The sequence below is a fragment of the Solanum lycopersicum genome, chromosome 4 (assembly GCF_036512215.1).
Source record: "Solanum lycopersicum chromosome 4, SLM_r2.1".
Lineage (NCBI taxonomy): Eukaryota > Viridiplantae > Streptophyta > Magnoliopsida > Solanales > Solanaceae > Solanum > Solanum lycopersicum.
The window spans coordinates 56893550-56918522 of NC_090803.1; the positions used below are offsets into that span (position 1 = coordinate 56893550).

The window sequence follows — 24973 nt, forward strand, 5'->3', positions numbered from 1 at the left end:
TTGATACTATCAACAAAAATAATTCTAACTTTTAAAAAGATCATAAATTCAATCAATCAAAAAACACATAAAGTTGATTTAGCTTTGAAAAGTTCTATTCGTTCTAGAAAAAAATCATAATAATATATTAAAATTATTTCCAATTGAATAATTTTATTGTATTGAGTTCTTTGTGCACTTACTACTCCATATATTAGTGAAAATTTTAAATTTATCACTAAATTCATCTATTCATCATTTGTGAAGTACATTAAATATATTATCGTTATTATATTTTATCCTATTATTATGTTATTAAAAAGGAATGTAAATTGCTATAGTCAATGACAATAATCAAGTCTCCATAGAAGATTAAGTCTAATTTTTATTCTTTAAGTCTTACGTATGTATATTCCACTTCTAGAAGACATGAACCAATAATAATCCGTAAATTGAAAATATTCAATATATTTTGTCTTTTTTCCCTTTAAAATTTTGCTCAAAATCTAGGAATATCCCTTGTGTTTGTTTTAGGATTACAACATCACTCAATTTTGTCTATTTTTTTCAAAATATACTTACATAAAAAAATATATTATTTCTCTCCTACTAGAATGTCATGTCACATTTTTATACTTATTATTAATATTTTTCTAATTCTTTTAAAGAATAGGAGGAACTCACGTATTTTCTTGAAGAACGAGGAGCTCATATTACAATTCTTAATGTAATTTTTTACTGGGTATAATATGTGGGTTTGTCTATTTTTTTTAAAAAATCTATTTATATATAATAGGAAAAGTAAAAAGTGTCACATGTCAGCACCACAAATATTTAAGAATTTTAATTTTTTCAAAAAGAATTTTAAATATGCTCTAAAAATGCAATTAAAAAATAGAAATTGTAATATAACTATTTTAAATAGAAAATAAAAGTTCTTTTGTTAAAAAAAAATTGTAACTGGCAAAAAAATAAATAATTTTTAAATGCCTCTAATTTAAATTTTGAAAGAAAAAAAATAAAATTGAACTATTCTTTTTTTATAAAAACAATAATGGCTATTACACGATATTTTTTTACAAAAATAGAATCTAGCAGCTGGCTATATGTTTTGATTTATTCCTATACTAGTGAATTTGACCGCGCTACACGCGGGTTTAATATTTATGGTAAAATTTTACTTTATTTAGCAAAAATTATCATTACAATTGTATTTTTATCTCTAAAATTTACAAACCATTATTTCCTTTAATTTCCACCTTTACATAAACTTGGTAACTTTTGTTTTATCTTTTAAATATTTGACGATATTGTTATCTCTCATGCACTTGTTATTTGAATTATAACTATAAAAATTTCCGAGTATATACATATTCACATACATAACTTTTCTTATTTTTATTTTTTGTAATTTTTTCTATTTTAGAAGGTCGTGAATATTTCATCCCGCAAAAATAGAAAAGGTGAATGTCAAATATTAAAAAAAATATAATTTTTGTAAGTTTTTGTGATATAAACAAAAAGAATAAAATGGACATTTTATTTTTAGTTGTATCAAATTTAAATTTATTTAATTTTATATAGTTGCTTGTTTAATTATTATTTTTCTCTATAATTATAACAACCTCGTATCCATTTATTGCTTCAATGCACAAATAATTACATGTAAATAAGAAACTTTTACAAATATTTTGGTAAGCAATTTCAAAATAGAATTCTTAGTCGTCCACCACGATATTGCTCCATTTCTCATATTATTTTTTCAGTATTGTGTTTTATAAAAAATAAAATACAAAAAGAGATGAGCATGAGTGTATTTACTGATTTGCAAAAAGAAAATCACACTTGAATGAAGCTTATCGTGCTTAGGTGATAAATCTTCTCTTTCTAAATATGTTGTCGTCGATAATATTACATTTTCATATAATTTGTAGTGAAAAGAGTAAATTGACCATTGGAAGAAAATTTTAATTTACAATGAACCCAATAGATGAGTAATAATTCTAATCAATAACGAAAAGTCAGTAACTTCGTATTCTTAGTAACATCATATATCTATGTGATCTACAATAAGAAATTTAAACGACAATCATATTTTCTTTATTCACGGAAAACTAATTATTACGTAATTACAATTTATAAACCTTATATACAATTAATAATGATAAGTCACTATATAACTTTTAGAAATATTTGTGTTGAAAAGTTAAAGTATTAATTTTTTTGGTAAAATTTGGACACCAACCAAAAGAATGGTAAAACAACTGCTTACACTTCATATTTCAACTCCTCTCGTAAATCAATAAAGAGATAATATCTATATAACTTGCAAACAATTAACGTCTAATTAGAGTATTATCTTCATAAGATATATAAATTAAAATTTATTGAGGTAAATAAAAATAATGACAAAAATTAAGATATCGTAATACTAAATTGAGAGAGAATAAAGGAAGAGATATAAAATGAACAAATAGAGGTAAAAATAAAATAGCGCAAAAAGAAAAATAGAGAAATTGTGTTAGGATTTTGAAGTAGTTCATTTGATAGTAAAATTCTGAAACGTTGCATTATCTTTTTCATCAAAGAGTTGTAATTAAGTGGATGCATTTCTTTTTTTATTATTATTGAAATTCTGTATCCATAACTATTTTTTCCATAATTAAGCACACTAATTATGGGAAAGTAAATATTGATTACGAGGAATGAAATGAATATAATTTTAATGCCAAAATGATAGCCTTTGAAAATTTTTATTTATAGCAAGGTATAATTGATCATTAATTAATAATTATTAATAATACAATTGCGTAAACATAGAGAAAAATGCATAGATCTTAAGTAAATAGACAAATACCTTTTGTGATCATGAGGCATGCCGTACATTAACATAATGAAGAACCTCCTTTACAATACGTGGGTTATATATATATATATATATATATATATATATATATATATATATATATATATATATATATATATATAAAACCCACCTTAATATTATACCATACAGATTTAGATTTAGGGAGAGACATATTGAATAGAATTAGAACTTAACTTCCTAAAACAAAAATAAAATCTTTTGAAAAATTAAATAACATTGATAATAATAAAATAATAATAATTATTATTATTATAATAAAAAAACTATTGGCTTATATCAAAAAGCTTCATGGTAATATCCTTAACATATATATACACATTAAAAATTAATCAAGAATAGATAAAATAAACTCTTAGCTTACCTCTTTTGCTCTTCATATAAAAAGCTTCATAATAATTATCCTGTTTAAAAAGATGCTAACATATATACATCAAAAATAAAGATCATGGATGGATAAAATAATAGGAAGAAGATGAAAGAGAGATAGAAAAAAGCTACATGAAACCCTCCAAAAAGGTATAAGAAGATATGAAAAAAATACTTACATGAAACTCCAAGAAAAATGTCTAAGAAGATATGAATAAATAGGGAAATGAATTGTCTAATTGATTACATGTGATTAAGAATTAAAAAAAAAAAAAAAACTGACAATACGTGGGTTGCTGGAAAAAATGTGTGATCATGCACATCAATTACACTATTATATATTTAGATGTTACATATTTCCTTTTGAAAGGAAGAGTTCAATGTACTAAAGGCTAATAATAAGGAAAGTGGATAATTGTTTTTAAAGGTTATTGAACAGAAAATGAGAGAAAAAAAATTAAAATTCTAAAAATTAAAATAAAATAGTATACTGATCAATGAAGCATGCAACATCAACGTGATTTTATTCAGCTTTATATTATATATAGATTATTATACAAAAGCCCACTGGTGAAACTGAGATGTTGAAATTTGAAAATCGAGAATTTATTTCGAGTGTTTAAAATCCTATCTAATTTTACAGTTTATAAATATTTGATTATAATTTTTGGAAATGTACTTTCACAAAATCTAGCTTCGTATTTGCAAGGCTATAATCTCATCCTTGTGTTGTTCACTGGTAGTAATATTTGTTTAGTTTCAACTGATGTTAAGTAAGATTTTAATTATTTTTTTTTGAAGTTAATTTTTTCACTTGCCCAGTTACCTTAGATTTTTGACTTTATCTCTCTCTTGTTTTTCCAAAACATGATAGTATGTTCATTTTACCAGAAGTATGATTATTTTCTTTTTTTTAATTATTATTGAAAGGAAATGTCTTGTATAAACAAGTAAACAAACTTATCAACGGCTGCATAGTTGTGATTTGTGATTGTAACCCAACATCATTATACGTTGATAATTTCATCAGAACTTGGATGTGTTTCTTTGCCTTATTTCTAATTTTTATGTTTTAAAAGGGGTTAATAATTTATGTTGGTGGAGATGGTATTTATGGGCAAGTTTTGATGGTGGTAAAACAAGTTATAACTGGCAAATAGATGAGTAAATCATATCATGAATGGATTGACAGAGGAAGGGCGGAAAATTGACATACATTATATAAATACATCAATTAATTGTAAAGTATTGAGACTTTTGAGTATTACTTGGATCGAGCTAGGTTACCTAGTGATTAACAAGCATCCTCCTGTCGTGGTAGCCCAGCGCCAAGGAGCATACCATTGTAAGGAAAGAGAACCCAAATAGCGGTGGAATGAGCTACGGTAGGACCGGTAAGTTGACAGAAATACAAGGTTTTTTCTTATTAATGAAGGCCATGGAGTAAAGGGAAGTGGATAGATTTTTCGAAGATGGATTGAACAAACCACAAAATAATCTTACCTCTGGTAATATCAAACATGCTATCATGTCAGCTGATAAGAAAACTAATCAAGCAAAAACATGAGATCAAATTCATATGTATTGTTGAAAACAAACCAAAACAAGGAACATTATGTTTTGCAAGTCTGCGGAAAATATCCCTCAGAAACAGAACAAAATTTAGAATACTAACGTATCAGAGAAGAGAACTACTAGAACAAAACGACAGAAGGACTCATATCACATCTAAAATGAATCAAGCCTCAACCCTCTCAGGTGCTGCCTCTTCAGTGGCGTACACAATAACCTTATTGGCAGGTTTTGCCAAGATATCAAAGTACTCTTGGAATGGAGATTTGGTGAACCGAGTCTCTTTCCAGAAGTCTGGGGTCAGGAACCCGTAAGTCTTCATTAAACAATCAAAGGTAGCCTACATGTATAAAATGAGTGGCATCAGACTCAAGCACAGCAAATATATTGTAAATGAGCAAAAATGAAAGCTAATGCTTTTTACGCTATACACAAACCATCACACCAGTTTTGGATAAAAATAGTAGCTGGGTACAACAAAAAGTGTTTCGATGAACACTTGCAATAAGCCACAATCCAAACAACAAACGACTAGTCATTTAATATCTTTTTAAGAACAAAGTGCTTATGACACATTGCAGCACATGTATTGCAGGAAATGGTAAGAATCAGTAATGGTACACACCTACTATCACACAATTCGACTTGCTCAACAATGAATTCAGTGGCAGACACACAATTTCCCACCAATTTAACCAATACTCTTAATACATCCATACTTTTGGAACCAAACTAAACAATCTTGTTCTCGAGAAAGACATGATTTGGAACTATAAGACTAAAGATTGTTACTATCTCTGTCACAATCTACAAAGTTCCAGTGCAATATTTCCAAAAATTTGAGAACTTTGATGTAGCCATGTGATATAACTTACTTATAGAAAAGATCATTTCTTTATTGTTATATTAACATAAAACACATTAAACTCAAGGAAAGTTTTACTGGAATAGACCCGGTTGTCATCTCCACATTAGCTATTTTAAACAAAATGTACAATCAAATTAACCTTTTTGTTCAATTATAATGTGATACGCATCAATTCTTATGCTATAGTATTAAAACTACAAGTAATAGAATCATCACACAATTAACAATAATGATAATCACAGGATCTGTTGAAAGATCGAACCTTAACGAAGTTGCCAAGGGTTTTGGTGGATCCGCGAGAAGATGTGAAGACATCTTCGATACCAGCAAACTGAAGGACCTTCTTGGGGACACGAGCAGCAACTATACCAGCACCACGAGGAGCAGGCACCATCCTCACAGTAACAGACCCACATTTCCCTGTAACCTTGCAAGGCACAGTGTGTGGCTTACCAATCTTGTTACCCCAGTAACCTCTCCTCACTGGAATCACTGATAGTTTAGCCAATATAATTCCTCCACGAATAGCAGTAGCGACTTCCTTCGAGCACTTAACACCCAAACCAACGTGACCATTCCCGTCACCTACAACAACAAACGCCTTAAACCTGGTTCTCTGCCCGGCACGGGTCTGCTTCTGAACCGGCATGATTTTCATCACCTCATCCTTGAGAGATGGACCGATGAGGGTATCTATGATTTGGAACTCCTTGATTGGGAGTGAGTGAAGGTAAATTTGCTCAAGTGAGCGAATTTTGCCATCTTTCACAAGCCTTCCTAGCTTAGTGACCGGAACCCATTTCTCCTCCTCTGTTTCACGACGTGGACGACGGCCGCCACGGCCCCGTCCACCGCGGTCTCCACCTCTACCACCACGGCCTCCAAATCCACGACCGAACCCACCTCTCTCCCCTCCTCCTCTTTCCGCCATGATTGTAGGTATAAGGTATGCAGCTAGGGTTTACAGAGTGTGTGTATGTGTGAAGATGAAAAATGACGGATTGTTAGGCTTATAAGGGAGCTAGGGTTTCGTAAAATGGGCTTGAAGGAAAGAAAGTCCATATGGAACTACAAGTTTGGGCCATAATGATACAACTTTACGTATATAGCCCATAATAGTTTGCAATTTTTATCCTAAAAGATACTAGCATAAAGTTGGCGAAATAATCTAATAGATCTTGATACTTGTCCGAGTTTGTATTATGTATCCTTCTACTTAATTCGTTACCAATTGAACTCTTAAACTCAATTACAAGAAGATGTTTAAACCTCTCAAATCATGTGTGTAGTTCAATCTCTTTTAAATAAATGAAATGTTAAATACAAGTCATTTAAATTAATAACATGTCATAATTATATTGATTAACTTATTTTTAAAAATTGTTAATTAAAAATATTAAATAATAGGTTAAATAATCTTTTAACTCAATATTTTTAATTAAATAGAATAATTTTTGTAACTCCACACAATTGATAACTTCAGCGTCGCCGTCTTTCTCCTCTTCACCTCTCCCATTCCCGTCGTGAAACAGTTGTCGCCGTCAGCAAAGAAAGCCGTCACTACTATCACATATACTCTCTTCCTCCCTATCTCCATTTTTGCCGCATACCCTCGCCATATTTCCTTTCCTTATTTGCCAACTTCACAAAACCAGCAACCCTAAGCCACCACAACACCAACTCCGACTGACAAACCTTTTCGCCTACATGACCAACTCCTCGCACCCTTACTTGCCTCATCTCCTCTCTATAATCTTCATTTCTCTGAACCAACAACGACCCCCCTGTGAGCCATTATGAATCCCTTTTTTTCTCCTTCTTCTCCGATGTACCATGATGCCATCAACACCTCCTCGCCACCTCCGTTCCAGCGAAAAAGGGACCAACCTCACTTCTCTCTCTCTCATTCTACTATAGCACACTCAACAATGAAGAAGATAATTTTTTAATTACTTATTTCTCAATTTATTATATTATAATTTTAATTTCTAAAAATTTTAAATAGGATATCACTCGCTTTTTGTTGTTGAGGCGTGTAGTTACACGCTCTTGCCAATTCATGCATCCTAATGCCACATAAGCTTAGTCAATGATCAGAGGCAGTGGCAGAGCTAAAATTATCAGCAAGGGGTTTCAAAAATTGATGAAAATAGATGCACGAACTAGTTGAAGGGGGTTCAACATTTACTATATATATCTAAAATATTATTTTAATCATATAAAAATAATATAATTTTCCGTCGAAGAAGGTTCGAATGAACCGCCTAATGACAATGTGGCTCCGCGGCTGATCAGAGGGGCTCAATATATGTTTTTAGTGAGTCTAAGGGTTCAATTAATAAATAATTAAGTAAAAGGGTTTATGATACAAACTCTTATAAGTACAGGGGCCCATCATTAAAATCGGACATTTGAGGAATAAGTATCCTTTTTAGTTAATTTAAGTTGTATATGAAAGGATCCTTTGGTTTGAATAGAAATTATGTTGGGATTAACTATATTAGTATTAACTCTTGTTGATGGTTTGATTTGTTGTATTAAAAAAAATATGATCGCATACTTTCTAAAAATAAGTTGTTTTCATTCTCCAAATTGCAAAAAAAAAAGTTGTTTGTTTGTAAAAAAAATAAGAATTGTTATGGTTAGTCGTCTCGCTGTTTAGGCTAAAATGAATGAGAAGTGGATAAGCGAACATACACTAGTTAATAGTTATAGTTTGAATTAATTACGGCTAGTTGCTAGAATATATATATATATATATATATATATATATATATATATATATATATAATATACGCATATGCGGTTCACTTCTCTCACTCTCAGCCCTCTGTCGATCGCCTCTCTCAATCTCGCTCATTAAAAGGTACAAATATATATGTATAACAATTACGTATATACAATTATTTGTCATATATACATATACAATTAGACATATATACATATAATTCGCCTCTTTACACTTTCTGTCATCTCTTGCTCGTCTCTCACCTCCCTCTCTCAATCTCGTTCTCTCCTCCCTCCAACATGTAGCTACAAATTATAGTTATAAGTAACTATAGTTATGGAATATAACCAAATTATATTTAAATAGCTATATGCAAAAAATTCTCTAATAATAAACCACGAAAAGGCTATATAATTTGTTGCATTAGTAAAGAGTTCATTTATAAAAAATCATATAAGAAATGCAGTGTGGATAGCATATAAAAAATGTATAATTAAAATAAGAGAGAAAATTATTCAAAACACTCCTAAATACGGTAAATTATTAGTTTCATCTTCGAAATATTGACAATCTTAAAAATTATTTTTTATTTGACTAACTGAACTAGAATGAATACACTCTTGATTTTGCAACATAAATGGAATTAAAACACACCCCTACATTCTCGTTAGGTTTAAGGGCGTTTGCAATACTTTTCTTGACTTTTATTTAAGACATTATGCTCTTACAAGAGTTTGAGACCACTTGCTATGACATGTGACAAATAAAAGTATTGAGAATGATCTAAGTTTATTTAGTCAAGTAAAAAATATTTTTTGAAACTATTAATAATTTTAAAATGAAACTAATAATTTGCAACAAACTCAAAGTTATTTTCAATAATATTTAAGTTGACTTGTTGGAAAAATAATCTCCATATACTACACATAATATTTTACTACTGTTACAATTTAATTTGCTTGAGACATTTCTATTTCACGATCCTTTATTTTTCAAATTTAAACTTTGAAATTTTATTAGAGAGAAACAAATAATTAATAATATTCAAAGCATTATTATTCAATGAAAACATTCCAATATTATTACTCTACTAACAAAAATTCATATTTTTTTTTTACATAAGATTAAAAAAAATTATTGCATAACTAACACATGGAGGGACACAAACATTGTTATATTTAAATGAACAATACAATTCAGAAATATTTAACTCAAACTCATAACTTCAATAATGAATTTATCATCCAAGCAATTCACTGTTATTTGGTTCATTTGCTTGTTAGTTTGATGAGATCCAATTACAGTTTGCATGGGTATAAACGCAGCTTCGGTCTTGAACCATATCATCAATGGCGAACCCACCACCCCTTGCAGCTCCAAAGGGGCAACATCTTCACAAGCGAAAGCCTTAACCACCACAATAATCAACCATCTTCGTTTGGGTCGACTTGGAAAAGCTGTCTCTGTTTTGTTCTCAGCTCCGGTTCCTGTCCATTTTGCTCTCTATGCTCATCTCTTCAGAATCTGTGCATCAAACAAGGCCATTGTTGAAGTCCGTAAAGTCGAGTCGCATTTGGTTAGTTTTGCACCAACCCCGCCTGTGTTCTTGCTTAATCGAGCGATTGAGGCTTATGGTAAATGCGGGTGTTTGGTTGATGCAAGAGAGCTGTTTGATGAAATGCCTCAAAGAGATGGTGGGTCTTGGAATGCTATGGTTACTGCTTATTCACAAAATGGGTATGCTGGGAAGGCGTTGGCTGTGTTTTCTGATATGCATAAGTCTGGGGTTTTTGCTGCTGAGGTTACTTTTGCGGGTGTTCTTGCTTCCTGTGCTTCTACCTTGGCGCTTTGGCTTTCTAGACAGGTGCATGCCCTTGTTTTGAAATATGGTTTTGGTGGTAATGTGATTTTAGGGAGTTCGCTTGTGGATGTGTATGGGAAGTGTAGGAGAATGGGGGATGCACGGAGAATGTTTGATGAAATTGAGAGGCCAAATGCCGTTACTTGGAATGTGATTGTTAGGAGGAATCTTGAGATGGGTAATGGAAAAGAGTCTGTTTTTCTGTTTTTCAAAATGATTTGTCTTAATGCGAGGCCGCTGACATTTACTGTCTCAAATGCTCTAGTTGCTTGTTCTAGTTTTAGAGGATTTCGTGAAGGAATTCAAATTCATGGATTAATTATCAAGATTAATTTTGAAGAGGACGAGGTGGTCTCGTGCTCTCTAATTGATGTGTATGCCAAATGTGGGGATTTAGTATGTGCTCGAACAATTTTTGACCTGCTATCCACTAAAAACTTGATTCATTGGACTTCTATGGTGTCAGGATATGCCATGAGCGGTAAAACCAGGCAAGCAAGGGAGATTTTTGATAGGATGCCTGAACGTAGTGTAGTTTCATGGAATGCAATGCTAGCAGGATATGCACATAATTCACAATGGGATGAAGCAATGGAGTTAATCAATTTAATGTGCAATAATATGAGGGACACTGATCGTGTGACTGTAAGTTTGATCCTGAATGTTTCTGCAGGGCTCTCAGATCTTGAATTGGGGAAGCAGGTTCATGGATACATGTATAGGCACGGTTTCTACTCCGACTTGAGTGTTGCGAATGCGCTTCTTGATATGTATGGGAAATGTGGGAACTTGAGAAAGGCTAGAGCATGGTTTTACGAAATGAGTTATTTCCGAGATATGGTTTCTTGGAATGCTTTGTTGAGTAGCTATGCTCGTCATAAGATGAGTGAAGAAGCTTTAGTAATTTTCTGGGAAATGCAACAAGAGTTGACACCTAGTAAATTCACTTTCGCTACTCTCTTGGCAGTTTGTGCAAATATTTTTGCTTGTGAACAAGGTAAACAAATCCATGGGTTTTTGATTAGAAATGGTTATGATTTGGACATCGTTATCAGAGGAGCTTTGGTTGATATGTATTCCAAATGTCGTTTACTTGAGTATTCACTGAATGTTTTCATTGGGACTTCTGTGAAAGATGTTGTTCTCTGGAATTCGCTGATGCTTGGATGTTATCATAACAAACAAAGTGAAGCAATATTAAAATTGTTTGAGTTGATGAAGGAGGATGGAGTGAAGCCAGATAGTACAACCTTCCAAGCTGTACTGCTTGCATGTATTTCTCAGGGTTGTGTGAAATTGGGTAGACAGTATTTCAATTCACTGAGTCAAGATTATTTTATTATACCACAATTGGAGCATTACGAATCCATGATAAAGCTATATGGTCTGCATGGATTCTTTGATGAGCTTGAAGATTTTGTTGAGAAGATGCCATTTCAACCCACAGCCCCTATGTTAGGAAGAGTTTTTGACTCTTCCAAAGAATACAATAACACAAGGTTAGGAAAATGGGCTGTCAGACATCTTAATTTTCTGAAGGACTGAAATTTTTTATTCCGTTCTGCTTCAAAGTTTCGGACAAGCTAATTTGTTACAAGGTTGGCTAAAGCAACTGTCACTATAATATGTGGACACAAGCCTGCTTGTGGACTTCGGAACTTTTTTAGTGAGCCAAATTGCTGAATATTGCTCTGACACAAAATATTTTACCAGAGCCAAATACTGCAGAGAAGTAGATCTCCTGAAAGTGCTTGAACTTATGAATACATACATAATTCGAGCACACCAATTTTTTGAACTGTAACGCAAAGAAGTTGATGTTTAGGTGGCCGCTACATAACTCCTTGTGTTATAAAAGATGATCATTTGTGGTGGCTTTGACATTTTCTACAATGAAGTGGCTGCGCTCAGTCATAACTTGATTGGTTTCTAACAGATAAATAGGGAGCAGATCTTCCTTCTCCTGGTATGCATGGTACAGCACTCTTTTTGTCTAGCCCATTTGCATACTGCATGCCCAAAAAATTAATGAAGAAAATTGAAAGTTTTAAAGACTTTTCAGGGCTTTGGCATTTGTACATGAATTGTGTAGAGCATTCCTAGTAACACTCTTGAAGTATAGAACTCCTCTAATATTATTGTTCACTATAATAATAGAAGAGATGGGTAGAAGTGTTAGTAATTTGATTTAGGTGTATAAGTGTCCTCTCCTTGCATTATACAAGTTAAAACCTTCTTCTTCTATTTTTCTTCTCTCGTGTATTCACTTTTTCTCCAGTACAGTCTGGATCTTCTTAAAGCCTCTTTCTTTAAAGCTTCAGGGTAATTTCGGTGGGAAAATGTGTTTGCTTCTTTGTGATGCATATGATATTTTACCTACGGCATTTTATACATGCTTATTTATAAGATCACTTTTTTTCAAATGAACTAATTTAATTTGCTCGGCTACTGGTTTCACCTTTACCTGAATGGTTTTCCTGAAATGATTAGAATAGCTGGTTCTTGAAGCCAACACACACTTTCACATGCATTATCCTGCTTATGGTTTGAAATGCACATCTTGTAATGTGCCATTTCACAATTCAAGGGTCAGATGATATTTCAAAGGGATCTCGAGTTCTGGGACTGTCGAATAACATATAGGTAGGCTGGGTCAAACTCTGTCGGGTTAAATTGATTAAGTCAGTAAATGGATCATGACTCAACCCTTCCAAATTTTGCTTGGATCAAGATGACCTAGGTCAAGTTGCACCGAGTAATAGGTCATAGCACTAAAATACTAATTAACATCTCTTACATTAGTAATACTATTACAAATGGAAAAATAATTATGCACTCATCGACAAAAAGAGGGATAACAATAGTATTTTTTTTTTCCATTACATGTCCATTTTCTCATAATAGATTTATTTTACCTTACAAAATTCAATTCAGTGTGCAAGAATTCTTCAAAAATGATGTTTGAGAAAGCATCTTAAGTATTATTAGACATCATCTTGCTGCCACATTACTGAATTATTTGATTTACTTCAAAAATTGCATTTGTACTCCTTTTCTTAATCTCAGAGCTAAAACAGGTAATCTGTTTTGAAGTCTAGGGGAGTAACCTAGATATCTTATACCATGTCCAAAACACCCATGAGAAAGTTATTGTTTTCAACAGCTACGTTTTGCTATACACTTGCCATTAGTATTATTTTTTTCTTTTTTCTTAGTGAGGCTGGTATGATATCTTTCTAAGAACAATTTTACAACTAGAATTTAGAAAATTTGATTGGAATATTTATATCAAGGTTTAAGGAGTACATGTATCATTAGCTTGTACCTACTCAGTAAGTTTGTGGTCACATCACAGATGAAAACCAAGCTGTCTTACTAGCTTAATCTTCTTTTTTCACCTGCAATAGGTATCCATCCGGGCAGAAGCTGATCGTGACCAGTGAAGAAGCAATCGATTGAGGTTCTGACAAAGTTGCTTCAGACACATCAGGCTTTTCACCTGAGCATGGTAGAGCGATCATGGGTGAAGAAGTTGGTTCTTGATTAAGACGTGATATAAGTTGTGTGTGTGAAAGAGCCATTGTATGTGGATTGTACTCTAGTTGCTACCATCAAGCCAGGTAACATGACAAGTCAGACAGATGGGTGAAAAATGTGATACTGGATTGGGATAAGCTGAGTTGAGGATTTTCACAGAGTGAGTCTAGTTCTAGGTCATTTCAGAAGGTACAGAAGAGCAAATGCTAGGGATCCTGGAACTACAAATCTGCTAGAGGTATTAATGTTGGATTGGTGAAGGCCTAAGCCCCTAAAGGATGGCTTTGCTTGGTCATTGTGAGTGTGACTAGCGGTACAAAATGAAAATGATGGAAGAATACGCCATATGATCTTTGGATTCGAGTTGTTGCACTTAAACTTGTGTAGAAGTTGAATAAATATACACATATTCTACATCACATAATATATACAAGACATTGCCGTGTAGAACGTATTTTTAACACATAGGATCACCTGTTTTTTTTTTTCACAATGAAACATAGCCAACTCAACTAATTTGCAAAGAGTGGAATTAAAGTTATAGAGTGAGTAGTAAAAATATTAAAAGCCTGTTTCGATTGGCTTAAAAAAAATAATTTTAAATAAAAAATAATCACTTTTACATTAAAAAATAAAAAATAAGGGAGGTCTATTTTTTATTTTTAACTTATTTTAAGGTCTATATTTTTAATCTTGTCATATATTTCTTAACTTATTATTAGTGATGTTTTGATTTAATATTTTTCAGTTTATATTGTCTCATCTTTTTAATGAATGTGAATTATTTAGATTAGTTGAATAAAAGATAGTATAGTATATAATTTGAGTTTTGAGATCAATAAGGGAAAATATTTGTTTCCTCGAGATTAAATTATAGTTATGTTGCACAAATTTGAGAAAAACAAGGGCTGATTATTGAGGTATAACTTACATTTTATTCTTCTGTAAAATAATATATTAAGTTATATTATGTTTTGTAGAAATTTTATTTAGGTAGAAAAGTCAACATAACTTATACCATATTTGGTTGCATTTTTGTAATTTTACATAATTGTTATCAATATAACTAATGAGGGAACCTATATATAAAGTTATGCAGGATAGAAGATGGAATAAGTTATGTGGGTATTAGTTATACATGTATTAAAGTGATAAATTACATATTTACCCTTTAATTCATTTTATTGTTTTTAATTCAAAAATTTATTGTTTTCCTATATATAAATTTGTTGTTTTTATTTCTTTTTTATATTTAGACCATTTTTATTTGTTTTATTTTTTTAATTGGAAATTTTATTGTTTCTTATCAACATGTGTTGTTTTTATTTCTTATATATATAGATTATTTTCATTTTTTTTAATATACTTACCGTTTTGATTGATTTTGCAAACATAAATATTTTTTTAATATTAGAAATTGATTGTATATTTTTTAACGGCACATATGCTAATTAAATATTAGCATTATATATTATTCAATATAAACCACATTTTATTAGCATGCATTATTATTTTGTAAATAATATATATTGATAATTTACAACAAGTTTAATATTCAATAGTTAATAATTCATTTTTCTCAATCTCATTTTTTTCCGAATAACAATCAAGATTTGTTGGTATTTTTTCTTTTTCACTGTTGTGGGTTCTTTAGAATTTGATTTTTTTAGTGATTTAAAAGAAATTAGTTTCAGATTCATATTAGTCTTGTTTGGCAAAATGAAGTTTCGCCGAATTTATTTTTAACTCAATTTGATTTTTTTTCTTTAATTAATGTTTTTCTGCTGCCATTTCAAAGAGAAAATAATTAAAAATGAAGGTTAAAGTACAAAAAAAATAAAAGGATCAGAGAAAGAGATTGCAGACTTGCATAAGACTGGGCAACTGTCACGACCTAAAATCACGAGTCGTGATGGCACCTATATTTTCAATCGATTAGTAAGCCAACTCAATAAATTTCACCATCCAACTTAAACGTGAAAATATAATATTAACTAATACTAGCATACTAAGTATTCAAAATAAATGCGGAAATTAGAAATACCACCCTCAATATTTAGTCTCATAAGCACAAGATAATCCAAGCAGCGCACCACAACTCCAAGATAATCCAAACTCATATTCAAGCTCCGAGAACGTGCCCGAATTTAAATTCAATCTGCACCACAAAAGAGTGCAGCAATTGTAGTATGAGTATTACGAAATCACGTGTACCCAGTATATCTCATTGACGGAAAATGAAAAAGTAGTGACAGAAGTTTATGTAAGAAAATCAATTCCTTATGTATACAAGTCTATATTATATTTAGTAGTCAAGTTCCATCAAGTACAAGAAATCAAATATCACGTACTTTTCAACCACCAATAAAAATTATAATCAACAAAAATGAAGGATATAAAGAGATGCTATGCAATGTGACACCATGAAATGATATACCTCAGATTCCAAGTACTCTCTCAACCGTATATACACGATACTCCTCGGAAATACATTGAGAGTTCATGATCCATAGGGGACTCGCGAGGTCCATATACCGACACGGACGACTCCACGTGTCTGTGAGGACGATCTCAATGCACTATCATAAAATCAAATAATCCCCAGCACGAACGATCTCCACATGCCCAACTTATGCTTTTTATATTGGTATAATTATACTCATTTTCCTTTTAGACTTTGGTTTATTGTTTAGATGTTTTGGTGGATTGACTTTCAGGTTCTAGGTTAATTCTTCAACATTTTGTTTTAGTTGATAGACTTTCGTTACAGTTTATGGGAACTCTATTTATTTTCTTAGTATTTGACTTGCTTCTGTAACTTAAATGTCTTAGTTTTGATTTAGCTACTTGATTTGGATCGTAGTAGTGGTTCTCCCACCGGAGAGTTTGTGTGAATACCAATCACGACGGTCGTGATCGTGACAATCATAAAATTTAAAAATGCACTATTAAACCATTTTTGTTCAAAGAAAATTATTATCAATAACAAATTTGATTTTAAAATCAACAAAATTTAACCATTTTATTCTAAACACAAGGGTTCGTTTCTTATCATCATTTACAACTTTTATTGTCGTCGGTGTTGATGTTTAATAAAGCCAATGGGGAGTTTTCTGGTGAATCTGCCACTAATTTTTGGCCGAAACGTTACCAGTCTGGTAAAGATGGAGAGCAACCTGTAGGTTATGAAAATGGTTAGTGCGTCATGCGGAAACTTATATTTTACAAATCATATAATTGATAAATTAGAAGACAAATAAAGTTATATTAAAACATAATATTATTAATATGGATTGGTCAATTGGCCTACCTATGAAAACTAAAATAAAGAAAAAATATTAAAACTATTGATAAAATAAATCTCTCCAAAAACTAAACTCTTTAATGATTACATTGTGGATACTATTGTGTTATGCTGTGAGAAAAGGAATCTTTAAATTTATAGATTTCCAAACTTTTCTTTCGAAGAAAGAATAACTCAAGTATGGAAGAATACTGTACTTTCCTTTTAGAAAAAGTAAAAATATTTGTGGTAAGTTTTGTCTTTTCTTTTAGGAAAAAATAAAAGGTAAGAAATCAATCTAAAACTCTAATACAACTAGATATAATCGACTATGAAGAAGATGAAAATCATGTAACGTTTTCTAATATTTACTTTTGATAACTTCTTTTAGCGATAGAATCATAAATTTTTATATCGAAAAAAAGAACTACTATTAAAACGTGATATTTGGAATTTGAACATGTGATCGATCGAAATAACTTTTGAAATTCCCAATTTACCAAAAAAATCATATTTATTTTTTATAATCATAGTATTTAGTTCAATTTATGTACACTTTGATTAATTTTAAATTATACATCCAATAAAATGGGAAGATGATTGGAAGTTACCTAGTAGTATTAGTTTTGACTAGAGAATTTGAACCTTTGATCTCAGGACTTTTAATAGATTCTAAATTAAAAGTTTATTCTAATTGTAAAATAATAATAATAATAATTCAAGAAAGTTTGGTTTTAGACGTTTTGGACAAAAGTGACTCACTAATCACCAATACGTGTTTCAGTTAGAGATGTTTGAAAGGAGGTTTGGCATTTATCCAAGAAAAAATAATAATGTATATTTTTAAAATACTTGCAATAAATGTGTTTATATGGGTTAGGTCCCAAGAATATAATATAAATGAATATTTGATGAGTTTATAGGCTCTATCTAACACCTTCTATGAACGATTCAATAATAATTTCAACAAAATTAATAAATGAATTTTTGCCTACTTCTGTTTAAAAGTTATTATTAGACTGATAGGATAACAACGTGAGCTAAAATGATGGGTCATATTTTAATTCGTTCAAGTTTTGTTCACTAAGTTTTAATATTCTTCGTCCACCTATTGGCTCTAAAATATCCTTTTCACTCATCTATTGACTTCGAAATACACTTGTCATCCATCTTTGCATTCAAAATTGACCACTTATTTAACGGTTTCAAATTTAAACTATTTAAATATTCTTTTAATACACGACACTCAACTATTTGTTATAATTTAACTTACGAAATATAATTTATTAACTAATTACTGCCCACACATTACTAATTAAACCACACCTAATTAATAAATCCGCTCCATTACTAATGCACAACAAGAAAGCTACTACAATGAATGTTTCTAAAAATTTGAGGCGAAAATGTCTATAGAAGTACATTATCATACAATCAAGTCCTTAATCAAAATTATAGTTCAAGTGTCTAAATAAAAATTACCGACAAACTTAAAAGTTTGACTATATTCATCTTAATTATTCATTCGCCTCAATTATGTGATGTTACTTAATTGATAACTTTTTTAAAAAAGAATATATTAAAGTTTTAATATTTAAAACAAATAATAAATATTTATAAAATTATATTTAAAAGTGCATAAATTAATTCGAGAGGTGCTACTTCTTTACCTTTAATCATAAATCTCGAATTCAAGCTTGAAACAAAATCATATTGATAGTGTCCTCCTAAATAAGTGGCTCAACCTAAATTTAATTGGGGCTTCAATTCGGACTCAATAATTTTGGTGTCATTTTCAAGAATCTATAATTTCGTCGTGCTTTGGTAGTGTTTAGGGTGATTTTGATGTTAAAAATGGTTTGTTAATTGGGTGGGGCGTAATTGTAATGGGTGGGTAGTGGGTTGGTTTATAAGTAATATTAATAAATTAAATTATATCCAATAGTTGAGCGTTAAGTATTTTTTAAAAAATATTTAAATAGTTTAAATTTGAAATAATAAGTGGTCAATTTTGAACTCAAAAGGTGAATGACAAGGGTATTTTGGAGCTAATATGTGGGTGAAAAAGATATTTTGAACCCAATAGGTGGATGGAGGAGAGTTTTGTACCATTTTCAATACTTCGAGGCTATTTTAGGCCATTTTCCATTTTTAATATAGTAGACAAGTAAAGATATACACTAAAATTTAAAATCTGAAAAAATATTTTATTTCCTTTTTTTTTTGGAAAAACTTGTACAATGATTCAAAAAAGGGAGTCAATTCCCTAAGTGGTCACCAAGTTTAGTGAATTGTATTGAAATATCATTATATGTTTCATTTAAGACTTAAATATCACTCAATTATCATTATTTTTTTTTCAAATATACTTGACACTTCAAAAGTCTCACTCTCTGATCTCCTAGTTGACATGACATGTCATTAAAATCTATTTTTAATAGATAATTTAATTCATTAAACATATTTATCTAAAATAATAATTATATTTTTAATATGTTATATATAGATATATTAGTTCACTAAGAATAAATCTTTATATGTTAGATTTTTTTATTATAATTAAACTTTTTATTGTTTTATGTTAGGAAGAATAGGTTTTTAAAAAAACGTATTACAATATCATAAACTTTGAATACTTATAAACATACGCATTCAGTAAGAAATATCAATATTCAAATCACTCATTAATGCTAACTTACATTAATTAATTATATATTTTAGGGAAAAGGGTTAAAAATGTCCTTAAAGTATTTTAAATATTTTAAAAATGTCCATCTTCCACCTTTTGTTTTAAAAATGCCCTTAACGTTTTTTAAGATTTAAAATTGCCCTTTTTTAACAGCCAAGTGACATGACAAATAATGACTCGTTAAATTAGACAAATATCTTTTTTAAATCCAGCCCAATGATACGACCCATCTATGCTATAAAAATTCAAACCCATTTACACAAACCATTTTTGCTCCTCCTGGTTGCTTGTTCCTCTTTGTCTTGCTCCTTTTGGCTATAATCGAACAATAGGTTGCATATGGTTAGTCATCATGTTTATTGAGTAATTTGGTATTGATTATGTAAGCAATCGATAAGGTAAAAGAACTGGCATAGGGAGAAAAAGTTTGGAAGAGAAGAAAAGTCTGCTGCTACAACTCTGTCATCAAAGGTTGTGAATGTCGTTCTTGCAATCGGAACTGATGATAGGCTGAACATCAAAATTAAGAAGGTACACAATCTTGCAACTGAATTTTTTGTTTGTCTTTATGATGTTGTGGTTGCTTAATGTTGTGTCGGCGTTTAGGTTTGTAGTGCAACCATGTACAAAAACATCAACTTGACAAATCTTGATTTCTTTCATCTTTTTCTTCGTGGAATTAACTAGAGAATGGAGGACATATGAATTGAGGGAGAAGAAAGAAGAGAGCTAGAGTTAATGGAAACAAAGATCCAAAAAATGATCTGGGTCAAATTTTTTGAAATGGGTTTTTAGACTAAGTGGGTCATATATTTTGAAATGGGTAAAGAAATCCATGTCAATCGGCTTTTGAAAAGGCAATTTTAAACATTAAATAAACGTTGAGGGCATTTTTAAATCAAAAGGCGGAAGGATGACATTTTTGAACCATTTGAAATACGTTAAGGACATTTTTAATTGTTTTCCTTATATTTTTTAATGAATCAATAATATTAAATGCCAATTAACTACTGATTGCAATAAAATTAATTGTGTATTTTGAAATTCATGTTTACAATAACATTTTCATGGAAAAAAAAATAGAAAGTGAATAATTTTATTACTATTGTTATCCAAAACTAATAAATACTAAATATTTCAAAAGTCTCCTTCTATTCCAATTAATATGTCATGTTATTAAATTATAATTTAAAAAATAATAGACCTATTTAATTCATCAAACTTATATCTGTACAAAACAAATATATAAATTACATGAAAATTTATGAAGATTATAAAAAAAAGGAAAAATGCACAAGTACCCCCTCAACTTATGTCTGAAATCCCAGAGACACACTTATACTATACTAAGGTTCTATTACCCCCTGAACTTATTATATAAGTAATTTTCTACCCCTTTTCGGCCTACGTGGCACTATCTTGAATAAAAAGTCAACCAGCGTTGGGCCCACAAGATAGTGCCACGTAGGCCGAAAAGGGGTATAAAATTATTAATAAAATAAGTTCAGGGTAATAGGACCTTAGTACAGTATAAATGTGTTTCTGAGATTTCGGGCATAGGTTGAGGAGGTACTTATGCATTATCCCAATAAAAATTAAAAAAAATAATTCCTTCATATTTTTTTACCAAACAAAATTCAATAAATATTTTTTTGGGAAAATTGTATGAAATAGCAAACTATTAATTCAAATCAAATGCTATAATCATAGTTTATTTTATTTGTAATTTGCAACAAATATCCCATTTTTTGTCATCGATTCGGTATATAATTAATCATTTTAGGTATAGAATTACTCATCCGGTATACAAATTAGTTTAGTATTAAAAAAAGACTTTAATGACATGTCATGCATGCCAATTGCCATATAGGGGAGAGTGAGGTTTTTGAAGTGACAAATAGTTTTGGAAAAAAATAGTGATAGTTGAGTATATTTTAATCTTAAATGAAACATAAATGATATTTCAAGACAATTTCCTAAACTTGAATGACCACTTAGGTTATGAGATTTTTTCTTTTTTTTTCTCAAAAAGTTTACTTTAGTCTATATGTATAAATGTAGTCTCCTTTTGTAGTGTCTCAATTCCATCTAGTTCTTGATGAGTAGAGCATCAAGAAAATATAAAAATAAAAACTTAGGGAAAAAGAATTGGAATTTTACTTCATATAATATGATGGGATTATAAACAAACTCTTAAAATTGGTAGTAAAAAACCACTTAGCCAATTCCATTCTTCGTCTATAACACTTGTTGGTTTACTTTCATCATTGAAAGAACAATGTTTACTACTGGAGAAGAAGCTATATTTATTCAGGTATCAAATCATGCGTCAAGACTTGTAGTATCATGTTTTAGAAGTATTTGTTTTGTCGCTATTTATCAAATTCAACACACCATATATGTATTACATGACTCTAACCAACAACCGCTCAATATATAGTTGTTTTGTCTTTGAGATGATCGAGTAGAACACATTTGGCATTAGCAGATTAAAACATTGAACGCAAAGTCTTTTTGCTTATGTTTGTTCTGCTAGATTTTGATAATATAGTTTCATGATCCAACAACCGTGAAATGATGTATTTCAACATGTTGTTGTACATTGCAGTACAGGGAATTAAGTAGGAGTCATATTATTGCGCGCTTACAGGTTGCCAATCAATTGTTTGATTATGGGAAAGGAAGGCAAATGCCCTGCCACCATGGTTCGAATGAGCTCAATTACTTAACCGTTTCTTAGCCAATAGCGTAAGAATCTCAAAGTTTATGGCATTTCCCCTAAAGATTCAGGATATTCCATCTAAACAATTTTCTGCTCCGAATTCCATTTTCCTCAGGCCGTGGCGTTGCTTATTCCCTCAAAATGAAAAAAAAAGGCTTGCGCAGTTACTTCCTTTGGAGATGGTAGAAGCATTCGTTTAGATGGCAACGATGCCTTGGCAACTTATAGTGCTATTCGTGCAGCTCGCAAAATGGCAATTAAGGAACAAAAGTAGAGGTAAAAACTCATATCAGTGTTCAAGTTTACAACACAATGTTGCAAAATCTGGAGTACTGAATGTTGAAATTGTTAAACATAAATCACTCTTAAAACTGCTAGACTTGACATTCTTTTAGGCCATGACATAGAGAGTAGCTCACCACTGAACATCTGATGATTCAACCAAGTATCGACCCGTTGAGAAAATAAAAAACTGGAAACAATATCAAAATTCAGCAAATATATTTCAAGGAAATGGCTGGTGGAATGATAAAAATGAATCCGAACTTCGCAGAGACATCAGAAAACAGGTTCAATATTGGCAGAACAACATCTGATATTGGACTTTGTGCTGTTTTCCAGTATTCAATTTGTTGGATTTTAAAAAAGGTGTGAATGGAAAATGAAGAGTTGCGACTTTTATGAAGAGTTGTGACTTTTATGAAATGTTGCGACTTTGATGAAAAGTGGTGACTTTCATGAAAAGTTGCAATTTTTATGAAAAGTTGTGACTTTTATGGAAAGTTGTGACTTTTATGAAAGGTGACGACCATTCTGAAAGATTGTGACTTTTCCGGTAAGGCACAATAAGAACCTTTTCGCACCACCCTTTGTCTTCTATAAATTTAGGGATTTCCTCTCATTTTAATAGAGAATTAATGGACTTCTTCTTCAACTACTAAATTTAGTATTCTAAGTGTACTTTACTGCCGTTGAGTGGTTCGCTGACACCGGAGTTTTTGGTATCTATACTCTGGTGATTGAGATCATTTTACCCTGGGAGGTCATATTCCAAATCAAACCTCGGATACTAGAGGGGAATAATTTCCTTAAGGGGAGACTGTGAATTCAGTGGACTTGATCTTTTTCCTATTAAAATTTTTCAGATTCTGGTACGTGTTTTACAAATTTTAGATTTGTGAATTAATTTCAGTTCTTCTATTCTTCTGTTCTTCACTGGTTCATTAAACTTTGTAACTTCGTGTTTCTGCAAAGTTTGTTGGAATCAGTAAGATTCTTTAGACACATATTAACAACAATTCCTCTTTAAGAAAAATATTTCGTATATATATATTTTTTTAAAATCTGATTCTGATTCTAGTTTCACTACTAGTTTTAATTTTCTAGTTGTGAAAATGTTCTTAAACTTTGTTTTCTTACAAAGATGTTCAAAGTTTTGTTCTAAGTATGTTTGGAATACAAGATGAACAACACAATTTCCTCAACAGGTCGATACTTGGTTGAATCATTAGATGTTGAGTGGTGAGCTACTCTATATGTCATGGCCTAAAAGAATGTCAAGTCTAGCAGTTTTAAGAGTGCTTTATGTTTAACAATTTCAACATTCAGTCCAGTTTTTGCAACATTGTATTGTAAACTGAACTCTGAGATGAGTTTTTACCTCTACTAATATTGGCATTTGTTCCTAAATTGCCATATTGCGAGCTGCATGAATAGCACTATAAGTTGCCAAGGCATCGTTGCCATCTACACGAATGCTACTAATTTCATAGTGTGTGTGAAAGAGCCGTTGTATGTGGCTATCCATCGAGCCAGGTTACATGACTACTCAAACAGATGGGTGAAAATGTGATATTGGATTAGGATAAGCTGACTTGAGGCTTTTCAGAGTGTAGCTGACCAGAGGAAAACATACCATCTCATTTCGGACCAAAATACTCTTAAACTATTGAAATTGATACAAAATATTCCATGTAACCTATTGGCCACAAAAGTTAATTCACTAGAAAAATAATTCATCAAACTAATTTAATTTTCGCTAGATTTATATATAATCTCGATTTCTTCAAAAGATTTCATCAATAGCCAGACATCCTCGCAAATGACATGTTGTCAACTTCTTTTGCAATATTTAATTTGTATGACATTCTTTGCATTTGATAGTATGTGTGCCTTTGACCAACTCTTTTGTAGTGCTCTTTTCATAGCTTCCAGAATTGCTAGTGTTTCAACAGCTATGGCCTTCCCTACAAATTGAATAGGGGTACCAAAGGCATGAAGCAAATGTCCACAGCTATCTATAGCCGCCATTCTGATGCTTGCTTTTTCCTTCTCCCGTTGTAGCCATGGATCATGAAAACAACAACCCCATCTCGGGCCAAAGTAATGTTACATCATAAATCTTGTTTGATATAGGATTCACAACTGCTGAATTATTCACAACATCGTCAGATTCATGTAAATCAAACAAAGGTTTATTAA

At 31.0% G+C, this 24973-nt stretch overlaps 2 protein-coding genes and 1 long non-coding RNA gene across 4 annotated transcripts; 2 read left to right on the top strand and 1 right to left on the bottom strand.

Moving 5' to 3' along the window:
- Nucleotides 1–4783: 4783 nt before the first annotated feature.
- On the bottom strand, nucleotides 4784–6757 carry LOC101254082 (small ribosomal subunit protein uS5x-like). The gene is made up of 2 exons (XM_004237657.3): nucleotides 5935–6757; nucleotides 4784–5144 (listed from the first exon to the last, which is right to left on the bottom strand). Exons 1-2 carry the CDS (start codon nucleotides 6601–6603, stop codon nucleotides 4971–4973), a joined length of 843 nt encoding a protein of 280 aa, XP_004237705.1. The 5' UTR covers nucleotides 6604–6757; the 3' UTR covers nucleotides 4784–4970.
- Nucleotides 6758–9492: 2735 nt separating this feature from the next.
- On the top strand, nucleotides 9493–14265 carry LOC101266932 (pentatricopeptide repeat-containing protein At3g26540). 2 transcript variants are annotated; one of them, XM_004237701.5, is made up of 2 exons: nucleotides 9493–12227; nucleotides 13669–14265. In XM_004237701.5, exon 1 carries the CDS (start codon nucleotides 9710–9712, stop codon nucleotides 11804–11806), a length of 2097 nt encoding a protein of 698 aa, XP_004237749.2. In that variant the 5' UTR covers nucleotides 9493–9709; the 3' UTR covers nucleotides 11807–12227; nucleotides 13669–14265. The 2 variants fall into 2 exon arrangements, with proteins under 2 accessions (XP_004237749.2, XP_010320009.2); XM_010321707.4 differs by having other exon boundaries at nucleotides 9560–12236.
- Nucleotides 14266–19980: 5715 nt separating this feature from the next.
- Nucleotides 19981–24563, top strand: LOC104647116 (uncharacterized). The gene is made up of 3 exons (XR_741221.4): nucleotides 19981–20301; nucleotides 22379–22518; nucleotides 22608–24563. It is a non-coding gene; the product is annotated as an uncharacterized lncRNA (long non-coding RNA).
- Nucleotides 24564–24973: the final 410 nt, after the last annotated feature.